General features: G+C 43.1%; 1 protein-coding gene across 3 annotated transcripts in view; it reads left to right on the top strand.

The window, feature by feature from the left end:
* Nucleotides 1–24464, top strand: part of kcnt2a (potassium channel, subfamily T, member 2a) — a 743558-nt gene that overhangs the window by 472047 nt on the left and 247047 nt on the right. For all 3 annotated transcript variants that reach the window (XM_078218141.1, XM_078218140.1, XM_078218139.1), the window contains one exon: nt 7252–7363. In XM_078218141.1, the coding sequence (XP_078074267.1) occupies nt 7252–7363 (112 nt within the window). The remainder of the gene's footprint in view (nt 1–7251; nt 7364–24464) is intronic.

The following is a 24464-nucleotide window of genomic DNA, read 5'->3' as shown; positions in this document are numbered from 1 at the left end:
GTCACATATGTAAAAATGCACGTTTTCCACTGATAGGCTAATTCACATCTCAATATCTCAATACTTCTCCAACCATCTGCCTCTAATCAACTCCCTAGGCAGGATTTTCTGGCCACACTCACCCCAATACCGTAAAATCCCGCTCGAAGTCAACGGACCTTTGCTACGATTCCTGTGGTGGGTGAGACTGGAAAACTCCACCCCCTGTTTTTACTTTTTTTGTAATCTTAATTTTCCCCAATTTTTAAAACTGCCTAAGGAGCATTGGTGAGTTCCTGCAGTGCACCTTGTAGATGGTACACACTGCTGCAACAGTGTGTTGGTGGTGGAGGGAGTGAATAGTTGTGGAAGGAGTGCTAATCAAGAGGACTGCTTTGTCTTGGAGGGTGTCAAACTTCTTGAATGTTGTTGAAGCTGAGCTCATCCAGGCAAGTGGCGAGTATTCCATCACACTCCTGACTTGTGCCTTGTAGATGGTGGACAGGCTTTGGGGAGTCAGGAGGTGAGTTACTTGCTGAAGGATTCCAGGCCTTTGACCGGCTCTGGTAGCCACAGTATTTATATGGCTAATCAAGTTCAACTTCGAGTCAATGGTAACCCCAGTATGTTAATAGTGGGGGATTCAGTGATGGTATTGCCATTGAATGTCAAGAGGAGATAGTTGGATTCTCTCTTGTTGGAGATGGTCATAGTCTGGCACTTGTGGTACGAATGTTACTTGTCACTGTCAGTCCAAGCTTGGATATTGTCCAGGCCTTTCTGCATTTGAGCATAGAGTGCTTCTGAAGAGTTGCAAATGGAACTGACCATTGTGCAGTCATCAGCGAACATTCCCACTTCTCAGTTTATGATGAAAGGAAGGTATTGATGAAGCAGCTGAAGATGTTTGGACCTAGGACACTATCCTGAGGAACTCATGGTGGCAATGAAACCATTGCTGGTAAAATGATAAAACCCCACCTGGTTACTAATGCCTGTTAGGGAAGTAGATTTGATGTCCTTATGTACATGTGACTCCAGATCCACAGCAATTTGGTTGACTCTTAACTCTTTGACTCTTAATAGCCTAGCAAGCAAGCAAACTATTCAGTTCAAGGGTGGTTTGTATGTGCAAAAAGTGCTTGCCTTTCAAGTGATGCTCACACCCCATGGAACATGTAAAGCACAGGATAAGAATTATAAAATCAAGACATTGCCAGACCAGGAGTCAATATCGATCAGTGACGTGAACCGGGTGAATAACACTTAGTGTGAGTCAGGGTACAGTCTCAGAGTTTTGCATGAGCTTATGGAGGGTGTAATATGGAAGGCTGGCCAGCAGAGCACTGGAGTTATCAAGAACTGATAGAACAGAAGTATGGATAAAGGTTTCAGCCATGCAGAGCAGAACAAATTGCTGGAAAATGGAGAAGGAAAAGGAGGGAAAGAGCTCTGAGCAGGAGGCAATGTCTGCTCATGGTGTTCAGGGAGCAATTCTCTTATCTAATTCTCAGTGAGGAACAATGTTTGAGACTGCAGCTACCAGAGCCGGTCAAAGGCCAGGAATCCTGCAGCAAGTAACTCACCTCCTGACTCCCCAAAGCCTGTCCACCATCTACAAGGCACAAGTCAGGAGTGTGATGTCCTTCAATAAGGACATCGTCCTGAAACCTGCCACCTACTGCTGCCAAATCTGCCCCTTCAAAGCATGATGTGGAGATGCCGGCGTTGGACTGGGGTAAACACAGTAAGAGTTTTAACAACACCAGATCCATCTGACGAAGGAGCAGCGCTCCGAAAGCTAATGGTATTTGCTACCTGTTGGACTTAGAATCATAGAAACCCTACAGTGCAGAAGCAGGCCATTCGGCCCATCGAGTCTGCACCGACCACAATCCCACCCAGGCCCTACCCCCACAAATTTACCCGCTAATCCCTCTAACCTACGCATCCCAGGACTCTAAGGGGCAATTTTTAACCTGGCCAATCAACCTAACTCGCACATCTTTGGACTGTGGGAGGAAACCGGAGCACCCGGAGGAAACCCACGCAGACATGAGGAGAATGTGCAAACTCCACACAGACAATGACCCGAGCTGGGAATCGAACCCGGGACCCTGGAGCTGTGAAGCAGCAGTGCTAACCACTGTGCTACCGTGCCGACTTTAACCTGGTGTTGTTAAAACTCTTACTGCCTTCAAAGCATGGCAGAGATGGGACAGTCAGAGACTGTGACGGTTACCTTAGCTAGTAAGTTTATTCCATTCTCTTTCCTGACTAGAGCTGGAGATATTTTGCAGCATCTTGCAGTTTAACATCAACATTTGCATAAAGGGAGATCCGTGATTTCTTCAATTCAAGGGGAGATAACTATCTTTCATTCCATCTTGCCAAAGGTCAGCAGGGAGAGTGATCATGTGGCTTTGTTAGAATTATGAGTTTCTCACTGTTGCAGGGTGTCATTGACTGGCACAGACCACACTTTGCAGATGCCATGTGTAAACTCTGAACTATATCCAAAGTGAAATGGATTTCTCTCGCTCTGTGAGTTCATAGGCAGTGAATGGTGTAAGTTCATCCTCAGTATTCTTGCAGCAGTCACGCTGCCTTTATTCTGCAGCATCAACCTGAAACATTGACTCTTGTTTCTCTCCACAGTTGCTGCCTGACTTGCTGAATTTCTTCAGCACTTTTTGTCCTTATTTCAGATTTCCAGCATCTGCAATATTTTGCTTTTGTATCAGCTCACGCTATTGGTTGCCTGCTCATGCATCTGGCTAATGTATGATGTACTTTGGGCTAGCTGGAAGCAGAAATCATGGAAATAAACAGCAGCTTGAAGTTGGTGGGCCATCTGCATTGTGACGAACGGACATGAACAAACGAGCATCATGATCCAAGCACACATTTTCAGGATCTATGTAGTATAGCCCCCAAGAACTTTTTTTCCAAGAGCTGCAGTTGATTTATTGCGAATCATTTCCCCTCCTGTAGAGACCTGCCATTTTGACTTCCTGTCCAGACCAGGAAAAATCAATTCTGAGCCCAAGGAATAATAGATACCAAGTGTAAGTGGAGATCTAATATGGAGATCTCCACGGGAGGGGAATGATTCACTGAATGGAAAATCCTTTCTACATCTATTTCAATTTTTTTAGTTTTTTTTATAAAAAGCAGAACAAGAAGAGAGTACTTCACTCTGAGTGTTCCCTTAGCCTTTCACTCTTTTCAGAAAATGTTATCACAAGCTATTAGAATGGAAGAATGATGGGCACTAAACTACTTTGGGCCAGTGGATAGACTGTGGTCTCTTTGAATGCATCCCATTACGTGCATTACATACAAATATAAAGTGATTTCAAACATTAATGGGGAATGAGGTAGAAATTGGCCAAATGCATGAGGAATTTTATTGAACTGAAGCTGTTATATCCTTTAAAAACCACTCGGGTCATGCTGCCATGATAAATTATGGAATTAATTAGAGAAGATTGGTAGCAATCCTCTCCAATAATGGAAAAGCGATAATGTAATCAAATTGTACAATAAGCATAAAGAAGGGTCACTCACAATATGGGACTTAATAATGTATGAAATGATTGGCCTAAGGTTCACTACTTGTCAAAAAAAGGAAAGGTGAATGTACAATATACATGTTTCAATTTTCTGCAAAGTTACACAGCTAAGTCAGAACAGAGTAAAGATGAACTGGAATCCTTGAAGGGCTTAATTCAGAACACAAAAGCAATTTATATTCTTAGTTTCATTTCTTTCCATCCAGTAATGACATTATGGTATACCAGAAGGGACCTTCTTTATATCATCCTGAAAACGTAAATATGACATTATAAATTATGCTAATGTTACCATGTCAAACATTTTAAATGTATCTAAAAATTGCAGAAATTAATAGGCCAAGGAAAGACAGTTGATTCGGTTTCTATTAGACCAATATGATGTTCCTTAAATGAGCTTTATTAACAAAGCTGACTCAGCATCAGATTGCAGTGGTCTTGCATGCTATGACTGCAAGTTAACCACCAAAGTTACATGTACTTTACCCACATTGCACAGAGGGGCAGGGAGCAAACTCATGGGCCCTGGTGCCCCACCTGTCTCTGGACCCCTTGTTCCCTGACTTTAATTCTTCCCCCTCATATCCGGGTGGCATGTTGGCACAATGGTTAGCACTGCTGCCTCACAGCGCCAAGGACCTGGGTTCGATTCCCAACTAGGGTCACTGTCTGTGTGGAGTTTCCTTCGGGTGCTCTGGTTTCCTCCCACAGTCTGAAAGACGTGCTGGTTAGGTGCATTGGTCCGAACAGGCATCGGAGTGTGGCAACTAGGGGAATTTCATAGTAACTTTATTGCAGTGTTAATGTAAGCCTTACTTCTGACTAATAAATAAACTTTAACTTTATCCTTCAGGTGCCCAGAATTAGGAACCTTAGTCACAGTGGGATCAAGCTGCTTTATGTAGTTTAAAAAAACGCTCTTGGCTTTTGTACTGTATGTCCCTATTTATAAAACCTATCAAAAGCTCAGGTTTCAACATGTTACACTTACACCACAGCTTTGTCAATTACTCAAAACTTGGTCGTTCACGTTATGCAACCAACTTCTTTGAAACTGGCCTTTTCCAATTTCCAAACAGCAACATCTAAAGGGTTGAATCTTAGAAGCACCGGAAACAACAAATCTCATTTGCAAATGTAAATATCCTGAACTAACAGTGGTACATTCTATTGATACATGACTTCTGGTTTCACTTCCAAGTTTAAAAATGGCAAAACTTTCTGGTAAATTAGCGTGAACCAATTCACCTGCAACAATGTGCTATTTCTAGCCACACAGTTCAGATTTGTTAACAAAAAAATTAAACTTTGCTTTGAGGGTAAATATTTTCTCAATTTAAATTGATCTACTCATACTTTCAAATACTTACATAGAGCATAAACAAAGGGAACATTCTCCGGGTAACTGCAGCTATTCTATCAATCATCATGTTATTGAGCGTTGGATAAAGGAAATGCACCGCAAATCTCAATTTTAAAAAAGTTAAGACTTCTAGGCTGATATGCTGTTGCCTAGACTGAACGCTGTTTAGCAAATCGGGGATATCTAAAATACAAATGTCTTACATCTCTTAAACGTTACACTTAAGCAAAAGAAAACTACCATCTATGTAGAAATTCATTTAAGATGGAAGATGCTGCATTCGGGATTCTGTAAAATTTCTTCTTATTTGACCCTTGCGCTACCTTCAATACCATGATTGTCATTTTCCTTTATCTTTCCCCTGCTGTCTACCTTTGTGACAAAGCCCTGACCTGATTCCCCTCAAACTGGTCACATTGCTTTCAAAATGAAGCCACATTTATAGATATTGTGGTTCAACGAGTGAGGCTGACAATGTTGTAGCCCTATCGTGACCAAGGCTTCGTGCCAGCGAGATTTTCCTGTCCTGTTATGACTGGACCAAGTTTTTAAATGTCATCTCAAGTTAACTGTAGCATACTGCTCAACCTCAACCTGCACTTTCTTATTTGAACTCCTTAACCATGATTGGTTTCTTTTGTGTTTGAAAATTTGCTCACATCTCTTCCTGCAAGTTTCTGAATCTCATTGTCAGGCTGAATTGTGGGTCAGAAGCCTGCACTGTGGACAACAGTCACTCAGTGTGATTTTCCCTGGGTTGGCCGATTAATGGCCAGAGACTGCTGTCCAGTTAAGGACAGCAGATCAAATCTCAATGCTGGAGTGTCAATCGGAGGCCTTCCCCTTGAAAGGAGCAGCTGATGGCTAGTAAGTTAGGGAAAGGGTGTTTTAAAATGGACAGAATGCTCCAACTTTGAAAAAAAATTAACTTAAAATATTGGCTTTAGCAGCCAGGCCACTAATGTTGAGTGGGTGGGAGTGCTCTCTGCAAGGCAGTTGTCCTCTACTGCAGCACCCATGCAAGCAGGGAAGTTCTTTAGGTTTGCTGGCAATGTTCGTGCCCTGGCCTGCCACTGGAGGTTGACTTCAGGCACCTGAATTTTCCCTGCTTCAGCCTCCTTTAGTGAGCCTTCAGAGATCATTAATAAACCTTATTGGTTACCTGCCACACTCCCCATCCTGATATGCAAAAATGGCTGAGAGGTAAGAAAGTGCTGGAAAACTAGTACAGTAGTCTGCAAGGCTATTTCAGCTTCCGCTATCTTGATTCTTAACCCAAGAAGGGCTCAAAATCCTATCCTATGTCTTCTCCCTTGTCGCTTTCAAAAATGTAATCTATAATTTTGTTACCTCAATACTGTCCTCTCCAATTAGGAGGGCGACACGGCGACACAGTGGTTAGCACTGCTGCCTCACAGTTTCAGGAACCTGGGTTCGATTCCCGGCTTGGGTCACTGTCTGTGTGGAGTTTGCACGTTCTCCCTGTGTCTGCGTGGGTTTCCTCCAGGTGCTCTGCTTTCCTCCCACAGTCCAAAGATGTGTGGGTTAGGTGCATTCGCCATGCTAAATTGCCCCTTAGTGTCCCGGGATGCGTAGTTTAGAGGGACTAGCAGGGTAAACATGTGTGGCTATGGGGATAGGGCCTGAGTGGGATTGTTGTTGGTGCAGACTCAATGGGCCAAATGGCCTCCTTCTGCACTGTAGGGATTCTATGATGAACTACCACATTGTTAGCCTCCATCCTCCATAATGACTTATCTAAACTTTGTCCTCATTTACATGAAGTCAGGTACTGTTATCACCCCTGAACTATCCACTGCTGTTCCCGATTTAATTGATTCCCCATGCCCCAACGAATTAATCTCATGGTTCTCATATACTGCTCCAATTCTGTCCATAACTTCATCCCGTTTCACTTGACTGATGGCCTCCAGCTATGCATTCCCAATGCATACCTCATACTTAAGATACCAGTTTAACCTTTGCTTTTAATCCTTTAAAACCTATTTCCATGCTTTTAAAAGCTTGTGAAATGTTCTGAGGTTTCTTTCTGTGCCAAAGATGTGCACGTTATTGTTGAAATTGACAGTTTGCCAATCAGTTTAGGTAAATTATATTTATATAATGGGCATATTATGGCTACTATCAGTTTTGATTCTAAATAAATAGATGGGTTACAGTGGTATTTTGTTTCTTCAGGTGCCACCAGTTCATGGTTTGGATCCTTCTGAGAAGAAATATCTGTGTTTGCATTTTGGGAATTCTCGTTGACTTAGTGTGTGAGACAGCCAATAATTACCAATTATGTCATCTCTGTCTTCTTTCTGCATGTAGGTTATTCTCCAGTCTCAGTATTATCACAGAATTGACTCATCCAGCCAATATGCGATTCATGCAGTTCAGAGCCAAAGACTGCTATTCACTGGCTTTGTCCAAACTTGAGAAGGTGAGGATTTGTTCTAAATTGTTAAATTTTGTGAAATTTGCATTTATTTTTTCACATAAATAAGGAATTAATGCTGGTTGTTTCAAAAAATGTGGCTAGAGCATCAATAATAGCAATTGCTGATAATTCGACTTGTTTTTTTTGTGTTTCTATGCATCCTGAAAAGCTTTGCCTGCCATCTTTATGATTCAGGTGTCAGGTCCTTTATCGGTTAAACATCCCTGAGAGAAAAGAAAGAAATGAAACTAATTGGACCTCAGGACACGTACTTTTACAGTGTAGTCATCCTTGCAACATAGGGACATTAAGCTCCTGTAATTGATCCAGAAGGTGCAAGTAGCTCAGTACCTTGTAAGTGTTACTAATTTGCAGTGCTAACTGAATCTATGGGCCCGATTCTCCCATCCCGACGCATGTTTTTTAGCGCGTCAGGATGGGAGAATCGCGTGTCGGCCATTTCGCGGAATTCGCGCATGTGTTCCCGAAGCATGTGCGTCTCCTACAGCCGGAGAACAGGCGCAGTCAGGATCGCACTGGAAAGCGGCGGGAAGAGAGGCAAGTAATTTAAATCGGTTTTTAATGTATTTTAAATGTCATTATCGGGCCCGATAGCATCACCCACCCCGCCAGGAGTATTTCACTCCAGCGGGGTTTAGAGTAGCTCCCCATTTGTGGGGAACTAGCCCCACTGAAGTGAAGCGGAGGGGGGGGCAATTGGGGCCCCCACATGCGGGTGGGGGGTGGTGCCCCCTGGGCATGGGCCCCCTGGCACTGGCCAAGGGGCAAAGTGCCCATCCCCAGGGGGCACTTTGGCATTGCCAATCGGTCATCAGGCAATGCCAAGGGGGTGGGAGCCAAGGGGGCAGGGGCTAAGGGTTCAAGGGGGTGGGGCCTTGGAGCAAGGAATGGGGGCAAGGGGCAGAGGGCAAGGGGTAGGGCCAAGGGGCAGAGCCTATAGTGTGCGGGCCTAGAGGATGAGGGGTGGGGGTGGAGATGGGGGGTACCGCTGGCACTCTGCATTGGGATCGGTCGGGGCTGTAGGGAGGCCTGCGATTGTTCTGTCTCCCGGTGGGTGGTCTGCCGAGGGCGTGGCCGGGGGGGGGGGATCGGGGCTGGCCCGGGTATGCTTGTGCGGGCTGCGGGTGCGGGGGAGGGGAGATGGGATTGGAGGGGCAGCTGTGCGAGGGTCCTGGGTTGGCCAGCGATTGAGCTCTCTTAATGGACATCTGCTACCAATATTTCCAGCTCCATTGTGATTGCAACTTCCAAGCTCCCCAGTGTCATATTAGGGATGGGTGCCCCAAAGATGTGCTGGGAAATCCTGTTCGGTCGTTCCCAGGTGAGGCTTGAAAGCAATTGCCAAGACATGCAAACTTCCTCATGTCAATCGACCTGCAGTGGGAACCTCCGAAACTGCAATTTAAGTCACAAACTTCTGGATGGTTCTGACTGGGTTACATCAATAGTTACCAAGAATAAGTTAGGAGGATTAGAAGCACTTTGAATTTCTGGGGGAATACTATATGGACGTAGGGGACTTCCCCCGCCCATACTCACTGACTACCCACACCATGGGGCTCCCCCTCACCACTGGGCTCCCCCTCCCCACTGGACTCCCTCTCACCACTGGATTCACTCTCCCCACCCTTTAAGCCTCCAAGGGTCTATCCACACTCTACCCAACTACTTCTCCACATAGACCACCCCCACCCCCACCCTCCAAACACTGAGGGACTACGATCATCTGACCACCTCCCAGGCCCGACCCAACCCGGCCCGAGAACCCCCACCAGGCCTGACCTAAACCTGACCACTGGTACCCCGGATCTCCGGCACTCCCAACCCCCCACTTGCCACCTTCCTCAGACCACCCTTCAACCCTTTAAACTTCACTGGACCTTTTATTTATGTGGTTTGTGGCAGCTAGTGCTGTTTAAAAAAAAAAAGGGGGACATGGCCTCCACTTCAACTCAGTTGCATTCCAATGCTAGGCTCTGAGGACGTACTGCACTGCCTGGATCTTGCATGGCCTGAGTCGAAGATTGGACGAAACACCCTGGGAATAAAAATTAAGATTAGGATTTGGGCATAGCGTAGCCATCAGCCGCTGACTGCCACTCAGAGGAGGTTCAGGCCCAATGCTTTGTTCGTTGAATTTAAGCCATATCAAACATGTCAGCCAAGGATGTGGTTGAGAATTTTATAGTTATTGCAGTTGATGTTGTGGATCGAATTGCAGAATCCTGCTCCATTTTCAGTGACTATACCAATAGCCATCAGTGCCTTACCCTTTACTGAGTTTGTGGTCTGTCCAGATTTCAAAGGACACGAAAAAAAAAATGTGTTGCAATCACTGTGAGATTTCAAATACATAAGAACAGCAAGGCGATCTCATTAATAGATTCACATCTAATCATGAAAGCCAGAAAATAGCCTTTTTCTTAATTACAGAAAAAACACAGATGAAGTGAGTAGTTAAGCCATATGAGAATTTATCACTCCAGCAAATAATGTCAGTGTTCAATGCAAGACTAGATATGTTTTGCTAATGATAATCCCTCAATCTTGACAAAGCTCTATTCCGCCTCAGAGCATCAGCATTCGTTCAGGCAGCACCCACGCCTCAACATCTGGTTGTGCTTCATGTTTCAGGATTTCTGTTGAGCATTATTTTCTAAAATCAACTGGGAAAAGCAATATTTTCAATGCTGTTTTGTTCAAAGCCAAGTGTATTCTCACAAGTGTGGTGATTATCCCTCTAAGAACAACACAGCAGAAGAAGGTCACCTGTCTTGAGGGACCCATCGGGACTGAGAGTGGGTAACCACCCCAGGGGGGCGGAGCCCTACCTTCGGCAGAGGACATCTAGAAGACATGTAGGGACTGGGGCAGGAAGGGGTGGGGGTGGGGGAATTGGGGGCAGTGGCAGTGTGGCGTAGTTGTCAGTGTAAGGTTCTTCTCCGTGTTTTACAGGTTAGTTCAGTTATAAATTCTGATTTGAATTCTGGTTTGTCTGATAATATCCAGATTTAAAGGTCGAACTATAATTCCACACTGAGCAGCTGTGTGGAAAGCAGATAAGGAAATGTTGGCTAACTTCTAAGATGATCAGTAAACAGTGAAGGCTTCACTAACCTGCAGAGTTCACAATAAGAAAAAATATGTGGTGATTACGTTGGCTTTATTTTGTCATCTTTCTTGGGCATTATGTTATAAAGGTCTTCTGCACTATGTTCTTAGCTTTGTGTTATAGCAAACTGATTCCCAAAGACATTCTTATTCCAAACAACTGATTGAACCAAAGTATTTCATGTAACTTTCATAAATTCTTAAGTCATGAAACCTGCATTTAATCAAAATTTAGGCAGAGAATTTAACTCGAAGATGTTTTTCTTTTATTTGCATTTGTTTGTTTGAATAGCATTGAAACATGTAGAGCATGATGCTCTGGCCCCGCTGGCCCATGTGTGAATCGCGCTAAGGCCGGAGAATCACGGGGGAGGGGCCATGGCATGGTTAATCATGCTCCTGCGCCCTGAAGTAATCCGGTTCATGCCATTTAAATATGCAGGGTTGGTTTGGAGCCAGATTCTCCTGGCTCCAGCAACTCTCTGACCCACGGGAGCAGTATGAACCAGGCAAGTTTCACTACTGGTCTCCACAAATGGAAACCAGTCATGGTGGCCACACCAGGGGGCTCGAAAAACATTGAAGCCCCTGGGTTGTCAGAGAAATGGTTGGGTAGTGTCCTGGTATTTCCGGGGGGGGGGGGGGGGGGGGGGGTTGTCCAGGCTTTGGAAACCCCATCACTGGGGGTTGCTGTTACCACTGAGTGAAGTGGGGAGGTCTTAGCCGGCGCAAGTAGTTGAGGGGAGGTGGGCGAAAGATGTAGGTTTGTCTGTAGATCGGGGCACCCTCCGATCTCCAAGGAGCAGGCCCTGCGTCTTAAGGGCCCCACTCCAAAAAGAATTCCAAGTGTGGGTGATTTCAGTGAGAATCTCCCCAGGCACCGAAATAATTTCTAAGTATGGATGAATTGTGAACTGAGTTGCACCAAACCACCCAGCTGGAATGTCACCGGTTTTCCTGCTGGGGACACTAATGTGTGAAGTGAGCCAGTGTTGTCATGGAAACTTCCTTTTTTTTGTACAGTCACTGGACTTACAGATGGAACTGACAGATTTCTGCATTTAGTTTTATCTCATCCGAAAATATGGAGGTTTTAAAAATGTTTGTGTTTTGCTTATGTCCTTCCATTTGGATGTGCTTTGAAGATTGTTATTGATTATCTTCTTTAAGCATAAACATGCATATTATTTTATTGTTTGCCTTTTGGAACCTGAATATGCTTGAGTGCGTTATTTTCGTAGAATCCTACAGCACAGAAGGAGGCCATTTGGCCCATTGAGTCTGCACCTACCACAATCCCACCCTATTCCCATAACCCCATATATTTACCCTAGCTAGTCCCCCTGACACTAAGGGGTAATTTAGCATGGCCAATCCACCTAACCCGCACATCTTTGGACTGCGGGAGGAAACCGGAGCACCCAGAGGAAACCCACGCAGACACGGGGAGAATGTGCAAACTCCACACAGATAGTGGCCTAAACCAGAGGCAGCAGTGCTAACCACTTGTAGTGGATCAGGAGATGTCAAAGGAAATTTCCAGCATTCATCAACAAATTACAAATTATTAACTATACTCTTTTATTAAAAAAAGTTGTATAAACATCAATCAACAAGAAAAGACAGACTTGCATCCACATAGCACCGTAAAGAACGTAGCACTGCAAAGAACATTACAGCACTTCTTTGTAGCCAATGAGTTACTTTTAACGTGTAATTATAAATCATCAAATTATTAGAACACAGAAGGCTGCCATTCAGCTCGTTACCTCATGCTGCAGAAAAATTTAACTAATCTCACTTTCCAGCCTTTTCCCGATAGCCTTGCAATTTTTTCCTCTGCAGTTGAAAGCATGATCTGTCCCTACAACATTCTCAAGTGTGCATGCCAGATCGTAACCATTGGCTGCATAAAAAAAAAATTCTCATGTCTCCTTTGGTTATTTTGTCCATCACCTTAAGTTGCTGTCTTCTGGCTTAGGATCCTCCCAGTATTGGCTATAATGTCTCCCTTTCTATTCTGTCCAACCCCCTCCTAATTTGGAACATCCCTATCAAATCTCCTCTCAACCTCTCTACTCCAACGAGAGCAGTTCCAGCTTGTTCAATATATCCACTTAACTGAAAGTCTCTAGTCTCTGGAACCACTTCAGCCCGACGCTGATCATGCAGAAAACCACCCGATTACCTGGATATGTTTACGAAGGGTAGACTTCCTGTTTTCCAATGGTCAAGACCCTTCTGTGCTGTTTACCCTGTTATAGGGCAGAAGAACTCCGTCAGTGCAGGAATCCATGCTGAGGGTAGAGAAGAGAATCAGCATAAAAGACACAAGGTAAGTGGTTAGGATGGGTGAGTGGGTAAGTGATGGATTGACAGGTCAGTGTGATGGGTGTCAGGTGGTGATGGGGTGGTCGGTGGGTAGGGTGCTAGAGTGGCACATGGGGGAGATGGGTAGGTGAGTGATTGAGTAGTTGGGTCAAGGGTAGTCATGTCAAATCGGGTGGGGTTGTCAGGTGGGGGTAGTCAGATTGGATTGGGGGGTTACTTGGGTAGTGAGGCTCATCAGGACAGTTTAAGGTGGCAGTCAGATTCTGGGTCATTCTCATAAGCTTTTTCTACACCCTCTTTAAAGCCGCCACATACTTCCTAATGTAATATAAAAGAACCCTTGCACCATCAGTGACTTGATCCAATTCTCTGGTCTTTCATTCCAAGTTGAATTTTCAGGTCCTACTAGCAGGAGTAGAGATGGACAGGGCTGGAAACCATCGGTGTTGGTCCGAGTGCCCAATTTCCAATGTCCTCCCTAGTGCTGCTGGTATTTACCAGGACAGGAGAGAATGGCATCATGATCTTTCTTGTTCCCTGGATAAGGCCAACTAACATGGTTGAGGAACTAATTAATAGCTCATTAACGGGGGATGTTGAAATATTTGCACATAGGCTACATGTACTGTTTGCGGCAAATCGGGCAAAGGAAGATTGGTACACAATGGAGAACAATCATGGCTGAACTAACTGGGCCCTATAACAGGGTAAACAGCAGAGAGAGGTCTTGACCATTGGAAAACAGGTGCCAGAAGATCTGGGCAGTAAAAGCCTGCGCAGTGCAAAGGGTCATCTTTACTGGCATCACGGGGGCAAAAGAGCAGGGTGCAAGACTGCAGTCAAAATAAGGATGTCCGTGTGTTTCATACTATATTTATCTATACAAACACAAAACTATTACACTATAGTGTACATGCATCAGCAATGAACACATATACAAGCATCTTATAGGAATAGAGTTCATTGCAGTGCATTCTCAATTTCCCAATATCCTTGTCCTTTTGAATTTAAGCTCGTGATAATTTGTCTGCAATTAAATTTTTTCATCCAGCCCACATATATCTTTTAAATTGAATGATTACAATAACAAACTCCGTCGGGTCAGTCTGGAATTTTTGTTTCCGTGGATTGTTGTTGGTATGTATAATTACCTCTGAAGGACAGTTTACAACAACAGTTCCCAAAAGGCTGCAAAGCTAACGTCAAACCAAAAGTTTCTTTCTATTTATTGAACATTTCTTCTGATACATTCAACTTCCACAAGCAATATCCTATTCAACTTCCATGAGCAATATCCTGCCAGCTTCTCAGGTCCCAGTTTGTCTTGTAGCAACACAGCACTAATACCCAGGTCAGTAGGGTCAATAACCAACTTAAACTGCTTTATATAACCAGTTTTTCTTAGAACAGGGTGCAGTAGTTAGTACAGATTTCATGCTGCTGAATGTATTCTGACACTGGCATCCATTGGAACCTTCTGTTCCTTTTTAATAATTTGGTCAATGGAGCAACTACACTGTAGAAATTTGCACAAATTCCTCATAAAATCCACTCATGTCCAGAAATCTCAAAGCTTCCTGTTTTTTGCAGGCACTGAGAATTCTGCAATAGCTTTTGCAGCTTGTGGGGCCATTTGATGATTTCCAACAGTGTGGCATAAGTATGTAACTTTCGCTTTTGCAAATTTACTTCTGGCCACATTCATGACCAAACTGTCTTCCTGCAGTCATAGAGCCATAGAGAATTACAGCATGGAAACAAGCCCTTTGGCCCAACTTGTTCATGCTGCCCAGTTTTTATCATTAAGTTAGTCCCAATTGCCTCCATTTGGTCCATATCCCTCTATATCCATCTTACCCATGTAATTGTTTAAATGCTTTTTAAAAGACAAAATTGTACCTGCCTCTTCTACTACCTCTGGTAGCTCGTCCCAGACACTCACCGCCCTCAGTGTGAAAAAATTGCCCCTCTGGGCTGGGCGGCATGGTAACACATTGGTTAGCACTGTTGCTTCACAGCGCCAGGGACCCAGGTTCAATTCCCGGCTTGGGTCACTGTTGGTGTGGAGTTTACACGTTCTCCCCGCGTCTGTGTGGGTTTCCTCCGGGTGCACTGGTTTCCTCCCACCTTCTGAAAGACATGCTGGCAAGGTGCATTGACCTGAACAGGCGCTGGACTGTGGCGACTAGGGGAATTTCACAGTAACTTAATTGCAGTGTTAATATAAGCCTTACTTGTGACTAATAAATAAACTTTACTTTACTTTTGTATCTCTCTCCTCTCACCTTAAACCAATGCTCTTTAGTTTTAGATTCCCCTACCTTTAGGAATCAATCAAACAGTTCCTTTAAATTTTGTAGATGTTCCTTCCAGGTTTGACAGAATACTACTAAGTCATCAATATAAAGAGCACAACTGCTCAGCCCTTCAATCACTTTGCTAATTAGTCTCTGAAATATCGCCAGTGCATTTTTCATACCAACGGACATTACTTTGCATTGTTATAGACAAACTGGCATCACAAAAGCTGATAACTCTTTTGCCCTTTCCAATTAGGGTATTTGACAAGGTCTTTGCAGCGCGTCAATTTTTTTGATGAATGCTGACTCTCACTTTCTCGATACGAACCTCTTATCCTGGAATAGGATATGAATCAACCTTTGTAACTGCATTCATGTTGTGGTGATCAATACATAGTCTTTATGATCCATCTGTTTTGGCACTATTACAGTGGGTAGACTCCAATTATTGTGACTGGGCTCTATAATGTAATTTTGAAGCATAAATTTGAATTCCTTCTTCCCTTGAGCCAATTTTACTGGATTTAATTTATATGGGTGTTGCCTTATTGAAACTGAATCCCCATATCAATATCAAACAAAGCTAAATCTGCTTTTCCTGGTCTATTTCCACAAATTGCTTTGTGTGACTGCACTTGCAGTTGTAAATCACTGAGTTTTTTGGAAGGTAACCTAATATCAGATTTTCCTTCTTAAATACCTCCTCATTGTCCAGTTTAATCAGAGGAAGTTCAATTTCAGAATCTCTAACTTCTGGTTCCTCCTCCTTATCTATAAGTATCAGTACCTTTTTCTGTTTCTCCTCTCTCTGTCAAGGTTTATTTGAGCACATTTATATGGTAGACTCGCTGACTAAAGCTAACTCCTTTTCCCCAGCCACAAAACTATAAGCCTTTGCCCCTTTATCCACATTTACCTTCATTACTTTTTGAGATACTGTTAAATGCTTCCTAGCTGGCTCACATGCTCTACTCAATCTTTCTATGAATTTTGTCAAATAATCCAGGGGAGTAGTTTCTGAACTTTGCTTCATTAATTTCTCCTGAATCAAATTGAGTGGTGTCCTTACATCATGACCATAAATTAATTTGAAAGGACTGAAGCCAGTTGACTCATTAGAGAAGTCATTAATAGCAAACAAGAATGGGATTCCTCTATCCTAATTACGTGATTAGTCTTGACTATATGCTCTAATCATACTCCTTAATGTTTGATGCCACCTTTCTAAAGGAGCTTCTGATTTAGGCTGATATGCAGACACCTAAGATGCTTTATTCCTAGGCTGTTAATCACTTCTTTAAAGAGCTGTGACATGAAATTTGAATGCTGGTAATTCACATTTTGTAAGGCATTTGGTCAACTATTATACAATCACTTTGCTGTGATTTTCCTTAAAGGTATTGGGGGCGATCTTGAGCCTAAGCTCACCATCTGCAGGAATGACGGTGGCGGCTCAAGATTCGGCGAAAACCAGGAAATCATGTCAGCATGGTTTACCCAGACATGAACCTTTTGTGGGGAGCCCCCAGGTGCATAAATGTGAGAGGGACATGATCAGGCAATGGCCTGGCATTGCCCTCTGGCATTGCCCCTGGGCACAAGTTGGTACTGCCAAGTGTGAGCAGACCCCTTTGAAATCCTCTGACAGGGGAGATGGCAATTTCAGTGAGGGGGGATCCCCTCATCTCCAACCGTTCATTCAGCTCCAATGTATTCACACAGCTTTTATTTGAATTATTTGAGCCTTCCTAGAAAGCTGAAACCTTTGATACACACTCTATTCCACTGAAAACCTTTGATCTCTTTCAATTTCATAGTCCAGTGCTTTGAAATAGGCTTTCACTGACAGCTTAATGGATTTCTACTCAGGCTTCAGTCATCTATTTTTATTTACCTTTCCCTTCATGCTTGAGTGCATCGCAAGTATACCCATTGTTCCTAACTGCAATGCTTACAAAGACTCTAAGCTAGGTTGACAGCTGTGGTTTCTTCAAAGGGAATAAGTAGTTTCATTTCCTCTTTTGCAGACAACTGGAGGCTAAGGCTAATGGAGGGGGGGTTGGGGGTCACACGCTTACCTACATGGTGTGGTCGGGGGAGGGTGATGGTGGGTGATCCGTTGTTTGAACATAAGAACATAAGAATAAGAACATAAGAAATAGGAGCAGGAGTAGGCCATCTAGCCCCTCGAGCCTGCCCTGCCATTCAATAAGATCATGGCTGATCTGAAGTGGATCAGTTCCACTTACCCGCCTGATCCCTATAACCCCTAATTCCCTTACCGATCAGGAATCCAACTATCCCTGATTTAAACATATTCAACGAGGTAGCCTCCACCACTTCAGTGGGCAGAGAATTCCAGAGATTCATCACCCTCTGAGAGAAGAAGTTCCTCCTCAACTCTGTCCTAAACTGACCCCCCTTTATTTTGAGGCTGTGCCCTCTAGTTCTAGTTTCATTTCTAAGTGGAAAGAATCTCTCCACCTCTACCCTAACCAGCCCCTTCATTATCTTATAGGTCTCTATAAGCTCCCCCCTCAGCCTTCTAAATTCCAACGAATACAAACCCAATCTGCTCAGTCTCTCCTCATAGTCAACACCCCTCATCTCTGGTATCAACCTGGTGAACCTTCTCTGCACTCCCTCCAAGGCCAATATATCCTTCCGCAAATAAGGGGACCAATACTGCACACAGTATTCCAGCTGCGGTCTCACCAATGCCCTGTACAGATGCAGCAAGACATCTCTGCTTTTATATTCTATCCCCCTTGCGATATAGGCCAACATCCCATTTGCCTTCTTGATCACCTGTTGCACCTGCAGACTAGGTTTGCCGATCCCTGCGGCACGCCACTAGTTACCATCTGCCAACCAGAAAAGTTTGAGTGGTGGCAGAAGGATATCCTCTTTGCTGAGGGGTTGGTGGTGCTCCCCTGGAACCTCAGCTTCCAGCAGAGCAGATCCACGCCGGTCATTACCAGCACCAAACCCCGCCCGGTGCATATCCTGCTGAAGAGGTGGATGAATGGCAGGGGGAGGGGGGGGGCGGTTGGGGGTGGTGAATGGGTTGTCAAGCCTGCTAATTGTATTACAATTAGCGAGTTTGGCCGGAGCCCAATCGTGGCTGTCAGGACAGGTTGGGTGATCCCAATTGCCTTGCTGCCCGTCAGGAATCCTAATTATTGGTTGATGCCTACAGGCCATCTGACAATGCTGGAGAATTCCACCCATCTCTGTAACTTGCCCTTTAAAACTTCCTTGATTGGAAATACACTCACACATCTCTGGTAACTGCTGATTCACCCTTCTTCGCCTTTACAAAGGCTACTTATCTGTCTTGTACTTGGATCTCAGAGACCACAGAACTTTACTTATAGAATTCTTCTAACCTTGCCTTTCTTTCTTGATTCTAAAGTTCATTTTAGACAATTCATGCTGTTTGGCTTTTCTCTTTGAAGTGCTCTATGCTATTCCTTTCTTCCATTGCTAGCTTCCATCTTTGAAATTCAAGTTCAAGCTTTTGCATTTCTATCTCTCTGAGTCTCTTCTCTTTTTCCTGTTCTTGTCTTTCCTGTTCTTCTTTTTCCCATGTGAGCTTTTTTATTTCTTTTTTTTTCATCTGCCCCTTGTTTCCTTCTCCTTTCTTCCGAATTCAAATTTTCTGATTTGTCTTTATTTTTCATCTGGTTCAAATTTCTGTATTTCCCTATCTCTTTCTATATCAAGCTGTGTCATTTGCGGCTGAAGTCTTACTATGTTAAGCTGTAACACATAATTTTGAGTCTCTTCCAACATTAAATGCAAGTACTTTAACCATATTTCTGAATTTTCTTGGATTTCCATAGCAGTGTGGAAGTGAGTTTGAGAAGTCATGTTGTGTATCTTTATGGCAGTGAGAACAGTTTTGCCTTTGATAATATTACTGGATTTTTGCAGTCAGAAATCTATGAGGGTCTATTGCCAAGAAGCTTTATAGAATTCTATTTTTATTTCCACCTGCACTTTATCTGCTAACTCTCTCTGCTGAGTCTTAATCAAATATTTCAAATACCTCTTGGTAACAACTTCAACTCCCAGAAATGTCTTTGCAATTGCCAAAACCATTTTGCGGTCCACCCACTTTAAAAACACCAACACAAAACTACTGAGCATAACATTTTCCTTGTACTTGTATCCTTTAGATTCAATCAAAGCATTTTAACATCTCGGATAAGCCCCCAAATTTGTTATGACCGCGGCAGATGTCATTTGCTAAACGCCTCAAATCCCAGAGGGAAATTTGTTTTACTGATCATGAACATTTTTTTAATATTCTGAAAATGAGAGAAAAGTTACTGATCCCCAGGAGCTTCAAATTTCAGGAACACTTTTGGGATTTAAAATAATGGAAGATTTACTAACAGGAAGAAAAGAAAACTTAAGCACACAAAATTAAAACCACACAGTTTAAAATGGTCTTATGAAACATCCCCCACAAAAAAATGACTTGGCCAGAACACACAAGTAAACATCTTCTTGGCAACAGTCCCTCATAGGTTTTTAACTGTAAAAATCCAGTAATATTACCCAAGGCAAAACTGTTGTCACTGTAGTAAAGGCACACAACACGACTTCTCAAACTCACTTCAATTCTGCAGTGAAAATCCAATAAAATTCAGAACTAAGACCGCTTTCTAAAACCAAAGACTTTTCTGGTTTCTGGATGGCTGTTTCAGATTTTACATATTCCCTCAGCGCAGAGCTGTGCCCAGAATGTCTTCCCTGCACAGCCATCAACACTTGGCTCAACAGCTTTCCTTAAATATCCTTTTTTTCTTTTTATCTTCAATTCTTTTGTCCTCAGCACTTAAAACTTTTCCAAAATATAAACATCTTTCATATTTACCTGCTCCCCTTTTGGGTCAAAAAAAAACCTCCCCTTGTTTACTTGTGAGACCTTTGTAAGTTGTAAAAGTCCCTTACTCCCTGTGAAATGTAACAACTGAAAAGCCAAGTTCCAATTTATTTCCTATTGCAAATTTCTAATTCTGTCCTATTTACTCAAATCCACTTCACCATGGATTTTTATTCTTATTACAAATTAATGCCTTCTGTACTTTTATCCCTTTCATCTCACGGTTGCACAGTGGCACTACTGCTCACAGCTCCAGGAAATGGGTTCAATTCTGGCCTTGGGTGACTGTCTGTATGGAGTTTGCATATTCTCCCTGTATCTGCGTGGGTTTCCTTCTGGTGCTCCGGTTTTCTCCCACAGTCCAAAGATATGCAGGTTAGGTGGATTGGCCATGCTAAATTGACCCTGAGTGTCCCAAGGTTAGATAGATTGGCCATGGTTAATGGCTAATCTATCTTACCTTGGGGTTACAGGGATAGGATAAGGGAGAAAGCCTAGGTTAGATACTCTGTCAGAGTCAGTGCAGACTTGATGAGCAGAATGGCCTCTTCTGTACTGTAATGATTCTATGATGATTCTCCCAACCAAGTCATCTCTATCAACCTATGCTCAGCTGAATTAAATCGTATACATGCACACATCCATACACACACACACCCTTCTTCATAGGATAACACAATATTCCCCAAAAATATTTAAAAAGTAACATCCATCCTCACAATCATTAGAAAGAAACAGGTGAAAATGAAAGGCAGACTAGATACAAGAACTTGCAGTTGGTTAACACTGTGCAGAACTAAAAATAGTTAACTTGAACTTTATTGTTAGTCTCTCTCAAGCCAACTTGTTTGTGTTGATGCACGCACCTGACACTCTGACACAGGCATGAACTGTAGCTATGCAGGTGCAGGAAATGCACTGCTTAGAGTTACAGCACAAATAAACACAGCTGAAAAACAATCATTCACCATGACTCTGCCTTCTGTTCCTTAGTCAATTATTCATCCATGGTGCCTCTCTCTTTTTAGCTTTAATTTTGCAAATATATTATGTAGTGCTTTGTGAAACCCCTTTTAAAGTCAATTGGCACAACATCAACTGCAATACCTTCATCAGCCCTCTCAATTCCTTCATCAAAGGACACATCAAGTTATTCAAACAGTCTTTGCCATTAGCAAATCCATGCTGACTTTCATTTATTTCCCTGTATTTTTCCCAATACCAAATAATTTTCTCCCAGATTGTGGTCTTTACAAACTTATTAATCCCTTGAAGGGATGTGTGTGCTTTACATGGGTCATAGCCTTTAAGCATCCATTCCTGATAACATGAAGCATGATCCGTTATGTTATCAGTCCCTTTAAAGGGTTCTGTGCAGTTAAGGATAAATGGCTGCATATAGTGGAAAATATTGTTTCAACCTTCATAAAATTTCAAAATAAATGTCAGCCAGCTATTTGCCTTTGACTAGGCTGGGGAGTGCCGAGGAGGGGAAAGATGTCCTGAGTAAAAATGACCGAAAAGAAAATGCAATATACTGGGACAAAATTGAGCTCGTGGGGAAGTGACACAGTTGTGTAGCACCCAATTCCTGTTTTGCTGGAAGAATGGGCATGCTGCTGCACAAAATGGATGTAAGGATTGCTGCCATGTTCAGCACTACAGGATAACCTCTCCAGAACTTGCCTGTGGCAAGATGGTAGTCAGAACCCACAGTCTGTACACTGCACAGATGTCATGTATTGTGTTTTGTATTCTTGGGAACATTAGCATCTGAGGAGTGTTCTGTACCCTGTCAAGCTGAAGCCTGATTTCCACTGGGGAATCTGACGAATGTAAACAAGTCACTCTGTCCCTTGCTTGATGCACCTGCTAACAACAGACTGACTGATTTAATACATGTGGCTTGGAAGGATCCATTGGCATAAAATCTTCACACCTGATCTCGGGAAGAGACATCCCTGTAGTATTTGTTGCAAAGCAATAACTGTGACATGGCAGCCCCTTTGTGAAATTGCCATGCCAAGGAGGTAAACAGATAAGTAGATTATCTTGCACCTGTAGCACCTCATATTTTTACATTAACAGGATGTGCACAAGTTATTGCTATGTATATAATTAGCTATTTAAATAAACACAAATTAAATAAAATCATGTACAAATCAGCTCACTGCTATTCTATCTGAACAGCAAATGGCTGCAGGTGACATCCAATTGGTATGTGTCTTTAAACAGGATTGATGTAGAGAATAATAAAATGATTGAATATACAACAGTCAGTGAACATACAAACACTTACTGCAGAACTGGGGGAATTATGAATTGCAGTGAATTACATTTAGTAACAGCTTATCAGTATATTTCAGCACAATTGCAAAGATAGATTATGGATTTGAAATCTGTGTTCGGTAAACAGGTTCTTCTCATCGTCATATTTAAAAGTGCTGGTTTCTATGGTAACTGCACTGTCTCTCTCGCTGCTCAGTAGCTCAACAATGTTACATTGCAATTAGCAGGCTAATTCCATGATCCCTTACTCCCAGTGGGAGTTGCACACACAGGAAACACAAACAGAAGAAGCTGCGTTACAATGTTCTAGGCCTGACCTGTGCCCCCTGCAAGTGCAGAATCCTGCTGCAAATGCAATGCTGTAAAATTGGCCCATGTGATATTAGTTCGAGAAAGGAATTGGAAGCAAAATATATTTTTGATTTTGGTTTTTGGTCTTTTCCCAGTTTTCACGTCTTCCTTCTCGCAGAGGGACTGCTGGGGATTATTTTTTAAATTTTGGTCAAAAGGCCGTGTTCTGGAAGCCAGAACTATTTTTGGGTTTGGGCCTAATTCAACAACTGACTTTCAACAATGCAAACTAGCAGAGCTTTGCACATGGAGCTGGCTGGCAGCAGTAGGGCCTGTGGTTGTTGGGGGAGTCCATCACAGGAGCAGCAAGTGAGAAGGAAGGTTTTTGTGGAACCAGACAGACGCCTCCTGGCTTTCTAGATAACAGCTTCTAGAGGTCTCTTTAAGGACCACTGGGTTAGGCCACTCAATGCCCGGTATCAGTGTAGACATGTCCGGCTGGATTTCGATCGGTTAGTGGGAGTCGGTAAATGCCCCTTCTCAGCCTGCCCACCTTGGGAAAAAGTGCCAATGAAGACAGGATGTTCATTCCCCTCTAGGAAGGGGAGAGGGAGAAGTTGGGGGGGTGGGGTGGGGGGGGGGAATAGTGACAGTGGATATTAACTCGGGGCAAGCCCAATGCCCAGGCAGCCACAGGCCTAGTGCTCTGGGACTTTGTTTTGCTGTCATTATTATAACTGTAACAAAGAACAGCCCTCCAGCCTTCACTCCTCACATCACCTCAACACCCACACACTCTCCATGCCCCATCTATGCCAATTCATACTACCTTATGCCTGGCCTTCCACCCCACCCGTATGGGTCCCTCATGCCTTCCATGCCAAGCTTTGGCACTTCCATTTCAGTTCACCCACTATTCGCTCTTTACAGAACAATGAAGCCTATAGAAACAATAGCATGTGTCCAAAAGCATTTTTTAAAAGTCACTTATTCATAATTTACTACTTTTTTTAAAAAGTACTCCTTTCGCTATAGCCTTATGAAAGTGTCATATGAACGTACTTACAAACATATGAAATAAGAGCAGAAGTAGGCCATTCGGCCTCTGAAGCCTGCTTTGCCATTCAGTCATGGAAATTGTATATCTCCATCTAACCCCAATAACCTTTGAACTCTTTGCCTAACAAGAATTTATCCACTTCCGCCGTAAAAATACTTAATGACCCTGCTTCCAATGATTTTCCGAGGTAGAAAGTTCCAAAGTCTCACTACTCTCAGAGAAAAACAATTCTCCTCATCTCTGTCCTATAAGGGTCAGCCCTGATTTTGAATCAATGAACCCAAGTTCTGGACTCACCCACAAGTGAAAACATCCTTTCCACATCCACCTTGTCAAGACCATTCAGTCACTCTTCTAAACTCCAGTAGAAATAAGCTCAGCCTGTCCAACATTTTCTCATAAGGAAACCTGATCATTCCAGGCACCAATCTCGTAAACCTCATCTCAACTGCGTCCGATGCATTTGCATCCTTCCATAAATAAGGAGATCAAAACTGCACACAATTTTTAAGATTGTGGTCTCACCAATGCCCTGTGTCCTTTTATGTTCAATTCCACGCATCATAAAGTATAACATTCCATTAGCCTTCTTGATTATGTGCTGTACCTACAAACTAACTTTTTGTTGGTACAACACATAATTTAGTTTGTGAACTAGAACACCTAGATCCCTCTGCACTTTGTAATTCTGCAGTTGTTTTCTGTTTAAATAATTTTTTTTATTCTTCCTGTTAATGTGAACGACTTCATATTTCTTATTCAAAGATATGGAGGTTAGATGGATTGACCGTACTAAATTGCCCCTTA

The sequence above is a fragment of the Mustelus asterias genome, chromosome 8 (genome assembly GCF_964213995.1).
Source record: "Mustelus asterias chromosome 8, sMusAst1.hap1.1, whole genome shotgun sequence".
Taxonomy (NCBI): domain Eukaryota; kingdom Metazoa; phylum Chordata; class Chondrichthyes; order Carcharhiniformes; family Triakidae; genus Mustelus; species Mustelus asterias.
The sequence above is the reverse complement of the archived record's forward strand: the minus strand, read 5'-3'. Positions and strand labels throughout refer to the sequence as shown.